Below are 18,228 nucleotides of genomic sequence, written 5' to 3'. Positions count from 1 at the left end.
GCAAAATAATGCAAATCTCCAAATATTTGGAAATGAAACAACATACTTTCTAGCCATGAGTCAAAAAGGAAGTCTCCAAGGAAAAAAAATAACACTAAATTGAATGGAAATGAAAATACAACATGTCAAAATTTATATGACCCAGCTAAAGCAGTGGTGAGAGGGAAACTTACAGCACTGAATACTTACATTAGAAAAAAAGAAAAGTCTTAAATTAGTAATCCAACGTTCTACCTCAAGAAAAAATGAGCAAAATAAAGTCAAAGCAAGATGAAACTGAAAAATAGAAAAAAATAGAGAAAATAAAACACTGGTTCTTTGAAAACCCAATAAAATTGACAAACCTCTAGCAAAATTTTGTCAAACAAGCAAATACATAAATTACCAATCGCAACAATGAAAGAAAGGCTATCACTACAGATCCTGATATGCTATGAACAATTCTATACATAAATTTGAAATTTAGCTAAAATGAACCAATTCCTCAAAAAGCAAAAACTACCACAACTCATTCAATAAGAAATAATTTGAATGATCCTATAACTATTAAGGAAACTGAATTAGTGATTTAAAAGTTCTCCAAAAATATTCAAAGCTAGAAAGTTTCACTGGAAAATTCTACCAAAAATTTAAGATTAATCAACACAAATTCTACATCTCTTTTAGAAAATACAAGAACACTTCAACTCATTTTATGAGGTTAATACTATCCTGATGCCAAAATCAGATAAAGACAATACAAAAAAAAAAAAATGGATACAGACCAATATCTCATAAATATCCCCAACAAAGTATTAGCAAATAAAACCCTTAGTATACAAAAAGAATTATACACCATGACCAAATGGGGTTTATTCCAGGGATGCAAGGCTGGTTCAATATTTGAAAATCAATCTACATAATATAGCATGTAACAGGCTAAAGAAGAAAACTTATTAAAATTAAATGAGACAGGAAAAGCATCTGACAAAATTAAATACCCATTCAAATAAAAACTCTCCACAAACTAGGAACAGAAGGGAACTTCCTCAAATTTATAAAGAATACCTAAAAAATTATATAGCTAACAGTATAGTTAACCAACATTGAATGCTCTTAATATCAAGAAGTATGCAAGAATGTTCACTTTCATCATTGCTATTTAACATATTACTGAAGTTGTAGCCAGTGCAATATGGAAAGAAAAGGAAATAAACAGCATACAGATCAAAAAGGTAGAAATAGTAAAACTATCCTTACTTGCAGATGACATAATGGTCTAGTAGAAAATCTCAGAGAATCTATTAAACAAACTCCTAGAATAAGTAAGTGAGTTCAGCAAGATCACAGGTAATAAGATCAAAACAAAAGTCAACTGCATCTCTTCATACTAGCAATGAACATGCAAAAGCCAAAATTATATCATATACAGTCATTCAGAAAAATAAAATATCTAGGTGTAAACCTAACAAAACAAATACAGGACTTATTGTTGAAAACTATCAACACTGATGAAAGAAATAAAAGATCCATATAAATAGAAAAAATATGTTCACAGGAGGCTCAATATAGTAAAACTATCAGTTCTCCCCAATGCTAAGACATTTAATGCAATTACTATTACAAGCCTTGCAAGACATTTGTAGATATATGAAGATTCTAAAATTTATATATGAAGGCAAAGATATTAGACTAGCTAAAACAATTTGGAAAAAGTAGAATAAAGTAGGAGATATCACTCAACCTGTCATTAAAGCTTACTCTAACAGCTACAATATTCAAGACTATGTGGCAATGACAAAAGAACAGACATACAGACCAATGGAACAGAACAGTGAACCAAGAAATAGACTGATTTTTCACAGAAGTGCAAAAGCAATTTGGTGGAGGAAGGATGGCTTTTTTAACAAATGATGCTAGAGCAATGGGTATCTGTAGGCAAAACACGAGAAAAAGAAAAAAGTGAACTTGACCCAAATCTCACAATTTATAGAAAAATTACCTCAAAATGCACCTCAGACTTAAATATAAAATATAAATTGTAAAATGTAAAACTATAAAACTAGAGCAAAAGAGGAAATCTGTATGAACTAGCACTTGTGGAAGAATTCACAGACTTGACACCAAAAACATAATATATAAAATTAACAAACTAGACTTGATCAAAACTAAAAACTTTTGCTCTGTGAACAACCTTGTGAAGAGGATGAAAAGACATGCTGTAGACTGGCAGAAAATACTGGCAAACCACATACCTGACAAATGACTCATATCTAAATCACATAAAAAATTTCCAAAACTTAACAAAATGGGCAAAAGACCAACATTTCACTAAAGAGGATATAAAGATAGCAGATAAATATATGAAAAGACTGCTCAACATAACCAGCCACCAGGGAAATGCAAATTTAAGACACAATGAGTTACCACTACATACCCATCAGAACAGCCAAAATAAAAAACAGTGCTAACACCAAATCCTGGTGAGGATGCAGAAAAACTTGATCTTTTGCACTTTATTGGTGGCAATATAAAGAAGTACAGCCACTCTGGAAAACAACTTGGCAGTTTATTAAAAAACCAGCCACTTACCATGCAACCTAGCTATCATACTCCTGGGCATTTATACTAGAGAAATGAAATTGTAGGTCTACACTAAACCTGTACACAACATTCACAGCAGCTTTTTTTTTTTTTAAGATTTATTTATTTGAGAGAGAGAGAGAGCAAGCAAGCAGGCAGGGGGAGGGACAGAAGGAGAGGAAGACAAGCAGACTCCCTGCTGAGTGGGGAGCCCAATGCGGGACTTGATCCTAGGCCCCTGAGATCATGTCCTGAGTTGAAATCAAGAGCTGGCCGCTTAACCGACTGAACCACCCAGGTGTCCCAGATTTAAAATTATTTTTTAAAAACTCTCTGTGCAAACAAAAAATGTTTCCTACCTCACATTAGTTTCATCATTAAATTCTTCAGCCCATTTTTTCCTTGACTGTGCAGTAGTAGAACCATCTAAACGGTAATAGTCAATGTTTCGCAGCCACTTCCCTTCACCTGAAAATTTAACAAGAAAAGAGAGATTTGATATATATTGTTCTGCTAGTAATAACAGATTTTCTTCCCTGCTCACCATTTAAAATCTGGTTATATATATTTTATTTGCATAGTAAAATATAAATTTTTTTAATCAAGGTGTAATTCACTATATTAACAAATAAATTCACCACAGATTTATTTCCAATAGATATTGAATAGCAAAGGTACTTTAAAAAAGTATTTCATCACTGGGAGCCGCACACGGAGAGGGTCTGAGCCCACAAGGCAGAGGTGCCACCACGAGACAACTTGCACTGATATGTTGTTGATTTGTTTGCATTGAACTCATGGCCAGCAGTGCTGTAAGTCATTCCTGAACCCAGCCTGTCCGCTGCTGTTCTCTGTAAGGTGCATCGCAGCCTCCTGGTACTTAGGAAACTGGACAACACTTCAACGCCAGCCTGAAGGCCACTTGAAACCGAAAGATTGCCACCAAAAAGCTCAAAAATGTGAAGACCATAACACTAAATAGGCTGTGGAACAGAAGCTTATTTACCGGATCAGAACTGAAACAAGAAAGAAGGAAGGTATCATCTTGTCCCACCTTGACTGGAAGTGTGTTTCTCAGGCAACTCGAGTTTTTTGCCATTCAGCACGTGTTGGCGAATAACTGCTGAAGTACCGCAAGTATTGATTTTGGAGTTACAAATAAATTTAGCAGAAAGGCAAATTCACAAATGTGGAATCCACAAATAACAAGAAAAAAAAAAGTATTTCATCTACATGTGAATTTCTTAAAAGATTTCCTTGATTAGAAACCTTTAAAACCGTAAAAAGAATATGGTTAAATTGCATTATGTTCATGAAGCTTGCTTTTAATTAAATCTGTAAATGGCCAGGTTTCCTCCCTTATTAACAAGTTGATACTGATCAACTTTTGGACAGTGAGGTGAATATTTACCCAAGACTTACATTAAAACTAAAATACCAAATTAAGTACTTATGATATTTTTATATTTTCTTATACATAATTTCCATTCCAGTTCTTTTAATTGTAAACATACTACTACTATTTCCCCTCCAGAGTCACATCCTAGAATCTTAACATAAAAACAAGAAGTTGACAAAACTGAGATTTAGATCTTTCAGCAAACTTTTTATTTAAATTTAGTACTTAGTTTAAAAGGTGCTTTTCAACATGTTTATTACTTACCCGTATCTTTACTTATACTGAAAACTTGTAATTTCCTTGCTGGAAATTTGGCAATTGGTAAGAAAGTCTATTTATTTATTTGTGATTTTTATTTCTTTCAATTGGAAAAAAAAAGGCATACACAGCTAAGGAAAAAAGAATTTGAGATAGATGGTTGGATAAAAAAGAGGCTGGAGTCACATTTCCATTAATTGTTCACCTAACAGGGTAATTATTAAAGTTAATATGCTAATCATAAATAAATTAAATATGGTATTAATATTTTTAAAGTATTTCAACATACTCACCTTTCTCTGATAATACAAATGAATAATCTGTATTATGAATCCAACACTTAAAAAGTGATAAAGTCAGCACAGGTTAGTCACCAAAATTATAGATTTTTTTAAAAATCCCAGGTTCACCATTTATTAGCATTTTCATTTAGAAAATGTGAAAATGTGTTTATCTTTAAAAATGGAGCTAGCTGAGCACCTATTGTATAGGGCTACTGTTTTTTAAATGAGCTGATATAAGGGAAAAAAACCCTTAGAACAGTGCCTGTCACACAGTAATTAAGCTCACTGAGTACTTAATATTATCATCCAAGATCCCACATCAAATTATATCTGTCTCTACTAGGGCACATTTATATGTGATCATCCCTATAACATGATTTCCTGTAATACCCTTGAACCTAGTTCAGTGTCCAGTACACAGCAGTAGTAGTAGTAGTAGTGATACAAAGGACAAACTGATTAATAGTTAAAACAAATGTTTGCTGAAGATAATTTATTAAATTAAATATAAACTAACAACCATATGGAAAAATATTCAATCTTGCCAGTGGTCAAAAAAGTACAAATTAAAACAATGACAATTGTTTTTACCCATTAAAGATGGGGAAAATGTAATTATAGTACTACAGGTATATAGTAAAATAGGCATTTTCCATTTATTCATGATAGTAGAATAAATTGATGTAACTTTTCTGGTACTTTGTCTTTCAGATAATGAAGCACTGCCAGAACACAGAATTGAACTAATAAAACTAATAATAGATAACAGAAAAATCCATTTAAGCCAACATTATACTTAACCATACTCAAATCAAGGAATACATATATACACTACCCATATATAGGTTAAAGACCTATCAATAAGGAGGGGCCTTAGAAACAAAGAAGGGGGTAGTGATAAGGATTAAAAAGTGCCAGTGTATACCTAGCACTTAAACATAATGGGAACATAAAAAATGCATCACCAGAGCATGATTCTCTATGGAAAATAACTAAAGAATATCCAGGTAAGGGCAATGTATTACCCTGCCAGTTCAGCAAACATTTACTATGGACCTACTACATGTCCACTTCTGTGAGGGACATCAGTAAAGCCTTGCCCGATCAATTTACATATTGTCCCCCAAAACTGCCTATCACCTTTAAAGTATTTCATTATTTCTCCATTGCATTTTTAAACTATACATTTCCTGTTTGTTTCTTATTGGTCTTCCCTAACAAAAATGTAGCCTCTAGGAGGTTAGGGACATATTTTTTTTGTTAGCTTCTTTATCCTTAGCATCTAGATTGTGCCTTGCATGTGGTAAGTACCCTATACTTACAAAATGAAATAAACCCTGGAATACTTTATGGGTCCTGTAAACAGCTAATTTGAGGTGTGCTAATGAGGCAGTGGCTTAGTGGTGACTCTTAACCCCAGTCAGGGAAGGAGGAGTGATCTCTTCACTTCTTTAGCAACCCAGGCCCAATGTACTAATATTCCATGTAAGATTTTGCTTGGGAAAAAAAGGAATTCTACTCTTTTTTACTAGGTAAATGTCTTAGTAAACCAATGACATAGTATATGGTATGGTATCAAATAAAGAGCAAATGTTCCTTTTCAATTACTACAGTGACCTAAGCAACCAATGCACCTGTCTAAAAATAAAGATACCACCTGCCTACAGCTTGCACAGGAGGTTATTAGGGTTTTATTTCCTACCTAAAAAATTATTATATTTAAAATGAGTACAATAAGAGAAAATACTACCAATATTATCAACAGGATTAGAAAATTAAAATTAAAAACAATAGCACTATATTCCAAGAGTACTCCAGGTACCATCAGACAAAAAAAGAAAAGATCACAATACATTTTTTCACAGAACTAGAACAAAGAATCCTAAAATTTGTATAGAACCACAAAATATGCCAAATAGTCTAAGCAATCTTGAGAAAGAAGAATAAAGCTGGAGGTATCATGCTCCCTGGTCTCAAACTATACTACAAAGACATAGTCATCAAAACAGTATGGTACTAGAGCAAAAGCAGATACATAAAACAATGGAATAAGATAGAGAGCCCATAAATAAACCCATCCATATATGGTAAATTAATCTATGCCAAAGGAGGCAAGAATATGCAATGGGGGGAAAAAAAGCCTCTTCAATAAACGGTGTAGGGAAAACTAAACAGCTACATGCAAAAGAATGAAACTGGACCACTATCTTACACCATATACAAAAATAAATTCAAAATGGTTTAAAGACTTGAATGTAAGACCTGAAACAATAAAACTCCCAGAAGAAAACATAGGCAATAAGCTCTCTGACATCCATTTTAGCAATATTTTTTTTTTTGGACCAGTCTTCTCAAGCAAGGGCAATGAAAGCTAAAATAAACAAATGGGATTATATCAAATTAGAAAGTTTTTGCAGTGAAGAAAACCTTCAACAAAACAAAATGGCAATTTACTGAATGGGAGAAGATATTTGCAAATCATAAACCCAATAAGGGGTTCAATTCCAAAACATATAAAGAACTTACACAACTTAATATCAAAAAACCCAAATAAAATGATTTAAAAATGGGCAGAAGACTTGAATAGACATTTTTTCAAAGACGACATAAAGATGGCCAACAGGCACATGAAAAGATAAACAACATCACTAGGCATCAGCAAAGTGCAAATTAAAACCACAATAAGGTATCACTCCACACTGCTTAGATTAGCTATTATCAAAAAGACAAAAAATAACAAGTGTCAGCAAGGATGTTGAAAAAAGGGAACCTTTATACACTGTTGGTGGGAATGTAAAATTGATGCAGCCACTATGGAGGTTCCTCAAAAAATTAGAATAGAACTACCCCATGATCCAATATTCCACTTTGGGGTATTTTTCCAAAGAAAACGGAAACACCAAATCAAAGAGATATATTAACCCCTATTTTCACTGCAGCATTATTTACAATAGCTAAGATATGGAAGCAACCTAATAAAATAACACATACACACACACACACACACACACACACACACAGAGGGGAATATTACTCAGCCATAAACAAGGATGAGATCTTGCCACCTGGCAACAACATGGATGGACCTAGAAGGTATTATGCTAAGCAAAATAAGTAAGACAGAGAAAGACAAATACTATATGATTTTACTCATATGTGGAATCTAACAAACAGAAAGACAGAAAGAGACTCATAGTTACAGGAAACAAGCTGTTGGTTACCAGAGTGGGGAGGAGTTGGGGAATGAGCAAAAAATGTGAACAGAATTAAGAGCTATAAACTTCCAGCTATTAAATAAAGTCATGGTATGTAATGTACAGCATAAAGAATATGGCCAATAGTATTGTAATAACTTTGTGCAGTAAACACATGGTAACTAGACTTATCATGGAGGTCATCTCATAATGTATAAAAATATCAAATCACTATGATGTACACTTGAAACGAATAGGGTACTGTGTGTCAGATATACTTCAAATTTTAAAAAGGCCACAATTATAGCCTCCTTTTTTAAAGTATTTCTTCATCAAAAATAGGCTTATATCTCAATAGCTGTTAAAAGAAAAACAGGATTCTGATCATTCAAATAACTACATAATTATCCACAGAAAAGATATAAATAATAAAAAGATTCCCTTTTATTAGAAAGGAAACCTAAATGTAGTCTTTATGTTGTTGGTAACAAGGTAACTGTCAACTTTAATATTTATGTATTTATTTTTAAAGTTTTATTTATTTAAGTAATCTCTACACCCAATGTGGGGCTCAAACCCACAACCCCAAGATCAAGAGTTGCATGTTCTTCCAACTGAGCCAGCCAGGCACCCCTCAACTTCAATATTTAGATAAAGAAATATGAGTACTGTAAATAGTATTCATAACATACACTGTATTATTATTCTCAAATAGAAAAATAGTATACCCTAAAATCACCATTTTACATGGAAATTTAACCAGAAGAAATTTTTAAAAATCTACTCTCATCAAGGCACCTACAGTAGACTACCTGTAATAGTGAAAACCTGAATATAATAATCCTGATATATAATAATGGAGAAATAGTTAAGTAAATTACGATTTTACTGCACAGATGATTGTAGAGCTGAAAGTGACAGAACATCATATATGGAGTGACATCAAAATGTTTATGAAATCAGTGAAAAAAACAAAATTTAATTTATGGGGAGAGGGACTTCTGGTATGACAACATAAGGAGCTTCATAGACTTGCTCCCCAGCAAAAGTGAAAATTTTAAAATGGTGGTGATGGTTGCATGGTAATATGGGTGTACTTAATGCCATAGAACTATACACTTAAAAATGACCAAAATGGTAAAAACCTGTTTATCTCTCCCCTCCCAATTTGGCTTTTTTCCCCCAATTAATTGACTGATTAGGGGAAATATGGTTAAGGAGTTGTCTGAGATAGTTTGAGGCAGAGAGATTAGAACAACTTTTTTTTTTTTTTTTAAAGATTTTATCTATTTATTTGACAGAGAGACAGCGAGAGAGGGAACACAAGCAGGGGGAGTGGGAGAGGGAGAAGCAGGCCTCCCGCCGAGCGGGGAGCCCGATGTGGGGCTCGATCCCAGGACCCCGGGATCATGACCTGAGCCGAAGGCAGACGCTTAACGACTGAGCCACCCAGGTGCCCTACTACAACTTCTTAAATCACAGAAATATTGCCCCTCAATTTCCTGGACATTTAATTTTTTTGTCTTTAACATCTGTATTCACCATTAGACTATTAGCTCCTCAAGAAAGGGACTACAACTGTGTTTCCTAGTCGTTGGCAGAACAGCTGGTAGGTACTCATCAAATTTTTTTAAATTTAATGTCCATTAACTTTATATATAAATCTGTCTTATAGAGTAAACAAATCATTACGGAGTTTTAAGTTTCTTGTCCCATATCTCTTATCAGTTTTTTAGAATTTGTATTTTTAATAAAAGATAAATCAGAAAGATTTGGTGCAAAACAAAACAAAACAAACTCCTGTTTTACCCAACCTCCACTAGCAGCTGGCTATGTAACTTCTTATATTGTACTAAGAAAAAAAAACAAAAACAAAAAACAACCACATACCATAAAATTTACCATCTTAACCATTTTAAGTGTATAGTTCAGTTGTGTTAACAGATCTCCAGAACTTTTTATACTTGCAAACTGAAACTCTATATCCACTAAACCACAACTCCCCATTCTCTCCTTCCCCACAGTAAGCACCGATCTACTTTCTGTCTCTGTGTATCTGACTACCTTAGATATGTGAAGTAAATGAAATCACACAGTATTCACCTTTTTTTGTGGTTTATTTCACTTTTGTGCTGGTTTATTTCTTCAGGGTCGTAGCATGTGACGAGATTTCCTTCCTTTTAAGAGCTGAAAAATATTCCATTGTGTATATACCACATTCTGTTTATCCATTCACCCACCAACATACACTCGGATTATTTCTACCTTTTCATTATTGTGAATAATGTGGCTATGAATATGAGTGTACAAATATCTCTTTCAAGGGGCGCCTGGGTGGCTCAGTCGTTAAGCATCTGCCTTCGGCTCAGGTCATGATCCCAGGGTCCTGGGATCGAGCCCCGCATCGGGCTCCCTGCTCGGCGGGAAGCCTGCTCCTCCCTCTCCCACTCCCCCTGCTTGTGTTCCCTCTCTCGCTGTGTCTCTCTCTGTCAAATAAACAAAATCTTAAAAAAAAAAAAAAAAAATCTCTTTCAAGACTACGCTTTCAATTCTTTTGAGTATTTACCCAGAAGTAGTGTTGTTGGATCATATAATTCTAGTTTTAATTTTCTGAGGAACTGCCATACTGATTTACACAGTAGTTGTATCATTTTACATTCCCACCAAGAGTGCACCAATGTTCCAATTTCTCCACATCATCACCAACCTGTTATTTACAGATTCGTTTGACAGTAGCCATTCTAATAGTGTGAGGTTATATTTCACTGTGGTTTTGATTTGTGTTTCTCTAAAGATTAATGATGTTGGGCATATTTTCATGTGCTTGTAGGTCATTTGTATATTATCTTCAGAGATATGTCTATTTGAATCTTCTAGCCATTTTCTGAATCAGGTTATCTGTTTGTTGTTGAAATTATAGTAGTTCTTTATGTATTCTGAATATTAACCCCTTACAAGACAGATGATTTGCAAATGTTTTCTCCTATTCTGTAGGTTGCTTTTTCACTCTGACAAAATGTTAAATTTTATGTTATGTATATTTTATAATATTGCTGCTGCTGTTGATAAAAACTACCCACAAGAAAAACCCAGGTCCAGATGGTTTCAGTGCTAAATTCTGGCAAACATTTAAAGAACTCATACCAATTCTTCCCAAACTCTTTCAAAAACCAGGAAAAGGAATACTTCTTGACTCACTAAATGAGGCCAGTATTAGCCTCCTATCAAAACCAGACAAAGATATTAAAAGAAAGCAAACTGAAAATTAGTTATATCTTATGTGTAAGGATGCACAAATCCTCAACAAAATACTAGTGAACAGAATCCAGCAACATATAAAGAGAATTATACACCATAACCTGCATCCCAGGAATAAATCCCACCTGGTCATGATGGATAATCTTTTTAATGTACTGCTGGATCCTATTGCCTAGGATCTTGTTGAGAATTTTGGCATCCATATTCATCAGGGATATTGGTCTGTAATTCTCCTTTTTGATGGTGTCTTTGCCTGGTTTTGGGATCAAGGTAATGCTGGCCTCATAGAATGAGTTTGGAAGTATTCCTTCCATTTCTATTTTTTAAAATAGCTTCAGAAGAATAGGTATTACTTCTTCTTTAAATGTTTGGGAGAATTCCCCTGGGAACCCATCAGGCCCTGGACTCTTGTTTTTTGGGAGGTTTTTGATCATTGCTTCAATTCTGTTACTGGTTATTGGTATTTAACCCAAAAATACAGATGTACTGAAAAGAAGGGGCACATGCACCCTAATGTTCATAGCAGCAATGCCCACAATAGCCAAACTGTAGAAGGAGCTGAGATGCCCTTCAGCAGACGAATGGATAAAGAAGATGTGGTCCATATACACAATGGAATATTAGCCATCAGAAAGGATGAATACCCACCAATTGCATCAACATGGATGGAACTGAAGGGGATTATGCTAAGAGAAATAAGTCAAGCAGAGAAAGACAATTATCATATGGTTTCACTTATATGTGGAACATAAGGAATAGCATGGAGGACATTAGGAGAAGGAAGGGAAAAATGAAGGAGGGGAAATCAGAGGAAGAGATGAACCATGAGAGACTATGGACTCTGGGAAACAAACTGAGGGTTTCAGAGGGGAGGGCGGTAGGGGATGGGTTAGCCCAGTGATTGGTATTAAGGAGGGCACGTACAGCAATGAGCACTGGGTGTTATATGCAAACAATGAATTATGGAACACTACACCACAAACTAATGAAGTAGTGTATAGTGACTAACTAACTAACTAAATAAATAAATATCCACTTAAAAACTATTAGGACTAATAAATGAGTTAATATACAAAACTCAATTTTTTTAAACATTTGCAAGGAATAATCCAAAAATATAATTAAGAAAATTCTATTACAATACCATCAAAAAGAATAAAGTAAGAATAAACTTAACACATGACATTTAAAATGTATACACTAAAAACCACAAAATACTGGTGAAAGAAAATTAAAGACCTAAACAAATGCTAAAACGTTCTATGTTCATGGATCAGAAGACTTAATATTAAGATGGCAATGCTTCCTAAAATGAAATACAGATTCAAGGTAATCCCTATCAGAATCTTAATCAGAATCCCTATGCTGATTTCTCTGTAGAAATTTACAAGGTGATTCTAAAATTCATATGGAATTGCCAGGGACCCAGAATAGCCAAAATAATGTTGAAGAGAAACAAAGTAGGAGGACTCACTTTCACCAAAACTTACACAGATAGTGACTCCTCTGATGGATCTAGGTAAAGTAAACTGAAAACCTTCTGGAAAGGATTCACCATTCTACATGCTATTAAAAACATTTACGGGGCGCCTGGGTGGCTCAGTTGGTTAAGCAACTGCCTTCGGCTCAGGTCATGATCCTGGAGTCCCGGGATCGAGTCCCGCATCGGGCTCCCTGCTCAGCAAGGAGCCTGCTTCTCCCTCTGACCCTCCCCCCTCTCATGTACTCTCTCTCATTCTCGCTCTCTCAAATAAATAAATAAATCTTTAAAAAAAAAAAAAAAACATTTATGATTCATGGGAAGAGGTCAAAATATCAACATTAACAGGAGTTTGGAAGAAGTTGAATCCAACCCTCATGGATGACTTTGAGAGGAGGACGTAACTGCAGATGTGGTTGAAATAGCAAGAGAACTAGAATTAGAAGTGAAGCCTGAAGACAGGACTGAATTGCTACAATGTCATTATAAAACTTGAACAGATGAGGAGTTGCCTCTTACAGGTGAGCAAAGAAAGTGGTTTCTTGAGGTGGAATCTACTCCTGGTGAAGATGCTGTGAAGATTACTGAAATGCCAACACCATGGCAAAATCCTCCACCAGAAAAAAATTACAACTTGCTGAAAACTCAGATGATGGTTGGTGTCTTTTAGCAATAAAGTATTTTTTAATTAAAGTATATACTTTTTTTAGATATAATGCTATTGCACACTTAACAGACTACAGAATAGTGTAAATATAACTTTTGTATGCACTTTTATATGCACTGGGAAACCAAAAAAAACTAATTTGACTCCCTTTATTGAAGTATTCACATTATTGCAGTGGTCTGGAACCAAACCCGCAATAACTCTGAGGTATACCTGTAATAAAACAAAACAAAACAAAACAAAACAAAACAGAAGGTAAGTATTGGTGAAGATGTGGAGAAACTGGAACCCTTTTATACGGCTTGTGGAAATGTAAAATAGTGCAGCCAGTATGGAAAACAGTCTGGTGGTTCCTCAATAAGTTAAAATTACCATATGACCCAATAATTCCATTCCTAAGTATATATCCAAAAGAAGTGAAAACAGATGTTTAAATAAAAACTTGCATACAAATATTTATCACAGCACTAGTCAGAACAGTCAGAAAATGAAAACCACCCAGATATCTGTGAATGAATAAATGGATAATCAAAATGTGGTTATTATCCATACAATGGAATATTATTAGATCTTTATGGCCTAATGAATGAAGTAATGACACATGCTACAACATGGAAGAACTTTGAAAACATACTACGTGAAAGAAGCCAGTCACAAAAGACAACATATTATATGAATCCATTTATATGAAAGTTTCAGAATAGGTCAATCTGTAGAAACAGAAAGTAGTTTCATTAGTGATTGCTTAAGATCTGAAGAGGTGGAAGGCAGGGGTAGGAGGGTAATAGCTAAAGGGTACAGGGTTTCTTTGGTGGTGATTAAAAAGGCTGAAAATTGTGGTGACAGTTGCAGAACTCTATGAAAATACTAAAAACCACTGAATTGTTCACTTAAAATGGATGAACTGCATTATATGTGAATTACCTCAATAAAGCTCTTTATAAGAATAAAAACTCTTGGGGCACCTGGGTGGGTCAGTCGTTAAGCGTCTGCCTTCAGCTCAGGTCACAATCCCAGGGTCCTGGGATGGAGCCCCACATCGGGCTCCCTGCTCCACAGGAAGCCTGCTTCACCCTCTCCCTCTCCCCCTGCTTGTGTTCCTGCTCTCACTATCTCCCTCAGATAAATTTTTTTAAAAATCTTAAAAAAAAAAAAGAACAAAAGAAAAAAAGAACAAAAAATCTTATTTCATGTTGCAATTGCAACAATAAAGACCATATATATATAGATAAGGACAAGAAGAATGTGCAGAAAAAATAGATATATTAAAGTTGTGTGTCTGGGGAGTATTTTTTCTTTTATTGTTAAAATGTTTGTATAATACGTTTAAATGAAGGTTCCAAAAATTATGATATAGAAATGTTTGTAACTCACCTTTATAAATAAGAGGTTTATCTTTATCTTCTGTCTTTTCCCTACTGGCCAATTCAAGAAAATCTTCAATCAAGTCCAGAGATATGAGAGACTGGCTGAAAACAAGGCTAAAAAAATGGATTAGTGTTAATGGATTAGAAGGGTCACATACTAAAGATATCACTTCTTCCCAAATTGACTTACAAATTCAACACAATTCTAATCAAAACCACAGTAGGATTTTTGAGAAATTAACGAGCTGATTCTATAAAGTTTATATGAGAATGCTGAACACACAGAGTAGCCAAAACAACTTTGAAAGAGAAAAAGTTGGAGACCTAACTCTACATGATTTCAACACTTAAAAAGCTAGAGTAATCAGAATGGTGTAGTACTGATTACGGGACAAGCACATATTGATGGTACAGAATACAGAGTTCAGATATAGACCCACACAATATATAGTTAGCTAAATGGCTTTTCACAAGGAGGCAAAGACAATTCAGTGGAAAAAAGATAATCTTTTCAACAATGGTCTTGGCAAAATTCAACATCCATATGCAAAAAAAAAAAATGAACTTTGGCTTAAACCTCACACTTTATAGAAAAAATAATTCAAAATGGAATATAAATCTGATTTCAAAAGGTAAAACTGTAGAATGTTTAGAAAAACGCAAGAAGAAAATCCTCATAACTTGGGGTTAGACAATTCTGAGACATAACACCAAAAGTATGATCTATGGGGGAAAAAAGTTGATGAAGTGGATTTCATCAAAATTAAAAACTTCTGGTGTACAAAAGAAACTATTTAAAGAATATGAGAAAAAATGTTAACTATTAAAAGAATTTGAGTAATTTTAGACTTGTACACATTCTAAAACACTTTGTTGTTCCATTTCAAATATGTCTGCAGATTCCTGATTCTCCATCCCAGTAGTTCCCTAACTCCTGTTTTGAGCCATGAAAACTATTTGTTCACATAAAGTCTTAAGTGTTATTAAAATGTTCACATAAAGTCTTACATGGTATTAAAATGAAACTAAAAATAATTTCAGGTGTACAGTATACTGATTCAACACTTCCATACAACACCTGGTACTCATCACAAGTGCACTCTTTAATCCCCATCATCTATTTAACATGAAACTAACATTATACATTACACTGTATGTTAACTAACTGGAATTTAAATAAAAACTTTAATATATATATATATATATAAAATAGTAAATAAGTAAATAAATAAAGGGCACCTGGGTAGCTCAGTTGGTTAAGTGTCTGACTCTGATTTTGGCTCAGGTCACGACCTCAGGGTCGTGAGATACAGCCCCAGGTCGGGCTCTACGCTCAGCTGGGAGTCTGCTTGAGATTCCCTCTCCCTCTGCCCCACCTCCCACCCACCCCCCACTTATGCTCTCTCTCTCTCTCAAATAAAAAAATCTTTTTAAACAGGAACCCTGGGTGGCTCAGTCGGTTAAGCGTCTGCCTTCGGCTCAGGTCATGATCCCAGGGTCCTGGGATTGAGTCCCACATCGGGCTCCTTGCTCAGCAAGGAGCCTGCTTCTCCCTCTGCCTGCCTCTGTCTCTCTCTCTCTCTGATAAATAAATTAAAAATCTTAAAAAAAATATTAAAAAATTTTTTTTAAACAAATAAAACAAACAAACAAAGCAGGGTGCTTTAGGCCTTGGGGGAGAAGATAAAAGTGTCCCTGGCCCCTCAGCTTCTGCTCTAGCCTTCTCTTTTCACCAACTTTCATGGGTTCTGAAAAACAGTTTGAAAACCACTGGTCTCATCTATCCCATTGGTGAGAAGTGGACACAATTATACACAGGAAATTAAAAAAATCTAGAAAGAGAATAAAGGATAAAGGAGGGCTCGTTCTCTCCCTTATATATGCAAACAAAGTAGGTCAGTATACAAGGAACTAGACACCTGTCCAAGCATATTGTTTGGTTTAATTTGATTCTGAAAGCTGTACTCTAGGAGAGAGATACTTTTATGACTCCAGAATATCCTTCAACACTCATTGCTCTAAGTCTTCAGATTTAGTAGAACTGAAAAAAACAACTCAAGTTATGAAACAGCTGTTGGGAGTTTTTAACATGTGCTTTGGCTATTGTATGACTTCCTAAACTTTGCACTATGGGGGTCTACCGTCTCCCAGTTGGTATTCCTAGAATACTGGTAAGGAAATGAATGTATTCCTAGTACTCAGTGTAAACGACCAACAGTCTTGATCCCTCAATAGACTGATTATTTTTCCTAGAATCAAACACTTTATTTAATCAATTCTTTTTGAGCTACAAATTAAGGTTTTTGGCAGTTCCTATAACTGGGAAATTTAAATTCTTAGAAATACTTATTATTTATTTAATTGGAATTAATCTGAGATTTGGGGTACTGTTCTGGAAAAAGGTTGACTTGAGTCCACATTAAGGCTGGTTCTGGGAACCACTGAGCTCAGAAAAATCTATGAAAAAGATGTTATTAGAACTAAGTGGCTACATACTAATGGTCATCTCTTAACTTTTTCTAGTTGCAGATAACATGAACAACTACGCCCTGACTGGTAATAATTTTCATCCTTGTATAAACTATTTTGGCTTTATCCATTTTATTAATGACCCATATGAAAATACAGAAGCAATACAAATCAAATTCATACATATCAAAAAATCTGGAAATTACAATTCAATCAAAATTTAATACTTAAATGACAGAAAATAAGTCAGAAGGGCTGGGCTGAAACTAGTAGTGTACTGGAATTAGCTGTAACTTGCTTGAAACAGGAAAGTGGATTGTTAGCATTTTTTCCCACGACTGTTAGTAGCTTAAGATTGGCCACAGTGGGAGTATTTTACCAAGAATATCAGCAAATGTTACAAATTAGGGCTCTATGTGCTTCTTTGCTTTCTCTGTTATCATTTTTTGAAGAGTCAGTTGTCAAACATTTATCAACACACCACTGGCTAAAAATCACTAAAATTCATTTATCTCTTGCCCTATGAAATATCAAGTTTTCACGTGGGTCAAAAGATCAACTGCACAAATAGAGAATAGATGAATCTGATTTGACACCAGTTCTTCTTAAAAAAAAAAAAGAGTCTCAGTTGACCGTATGTTTAATATGAACCAACAGTGTTATTTAGATGTTAGAAAACCTCTCTATCGGATTGCATGAATGGAAGTACAGGGTCCTGAATAAACAAGAACCAGCTTCACTGTAACTCTGTGTTAATTAAAACTCAGCTGAAGTATTTTGTTTACTATGACCATATTTTGAGATGGGTGCTAAAAAACTGAAGTATGTTCAAGACCATATGGTCAGGATTGAAATTATGCCATACAAAGAACAGATCAATCAACTCAGAAGAAAAGCTAAAAGTGACAAGAGAGATAAACCCACCATTTTTTGAAGAGGAGACAACTGAAACAGTAGTACTGATGTCTGCAACCTACATTGAAAGGCATCAGGAAAATAAGATGGATAGATAAACAGATATGTAATAAAGAAAGTATAATAAAATATAGAATATAGTATAGATTCTAGGTGACAGGTATATGGGTATTCACTATAAAATTCTTTCTGCTTTTTTTTTGTTTGAAAATTTCCACAAGGAAATGTTGGACAAATAAAAAACAGTGGTAATCACAGTTATGGAAATGAATAGTTTTATAGTCCTAACACTGATAATGTCTATCAGTTGGACTCAGAACTTAAAAAAATCACTATATGAGTCTAAAAAAAGGCAGTAGGTATGTTCAATTTTAA

At 34.4% G+C, this 18,228-nt stretch overlaps 1 protein-coding gene across 1 annotated transcript in view; it reads right to left on the bottom strand.

Moving 5' to 3' along the window:
- Positions 1 to 18,228, bottom strand: part of ATRX (ATRX chromatin remodeler) — a 319,976-nt gene that overhangs the window by 42,036 nt on the left and 259,712 nt on the right. The window contains exons 27-28 of the mRNA XM_021678803.2: positions 14,477 to 14,583; positions 2,922 to 3,030 (exon numbers count right to left, since the gene is read on the bottom strand). Of these exons, the coding sequence (XP_021534478.1) occupies positions 2,922 to 3,030; positions 14,477 to 14,583 (216 nt within the window). The remainder of the gene's footprint in view (positions 1 to 2,921; positions 3,031 to 14,476; positions 14,584 to 18,228) is intronic.

This window comes from Neomonachus schauinslandi, chromosome X (genome assembly GCF_002201575.2).
Source record: "Neomonachus schauinslandi chromosome X, ASM220157v2, whole genome shotgun sequence".
Taxonomy (NCBI): Eukaryota; Metazoa; Chordata; class Mammalia; order Carnivora; family Phocidae; genus Neomonachus; species Neomonachus schauinslandi.
This window is presented reverse-complemented; position numbering and strand designations above follow the sequence as displayed.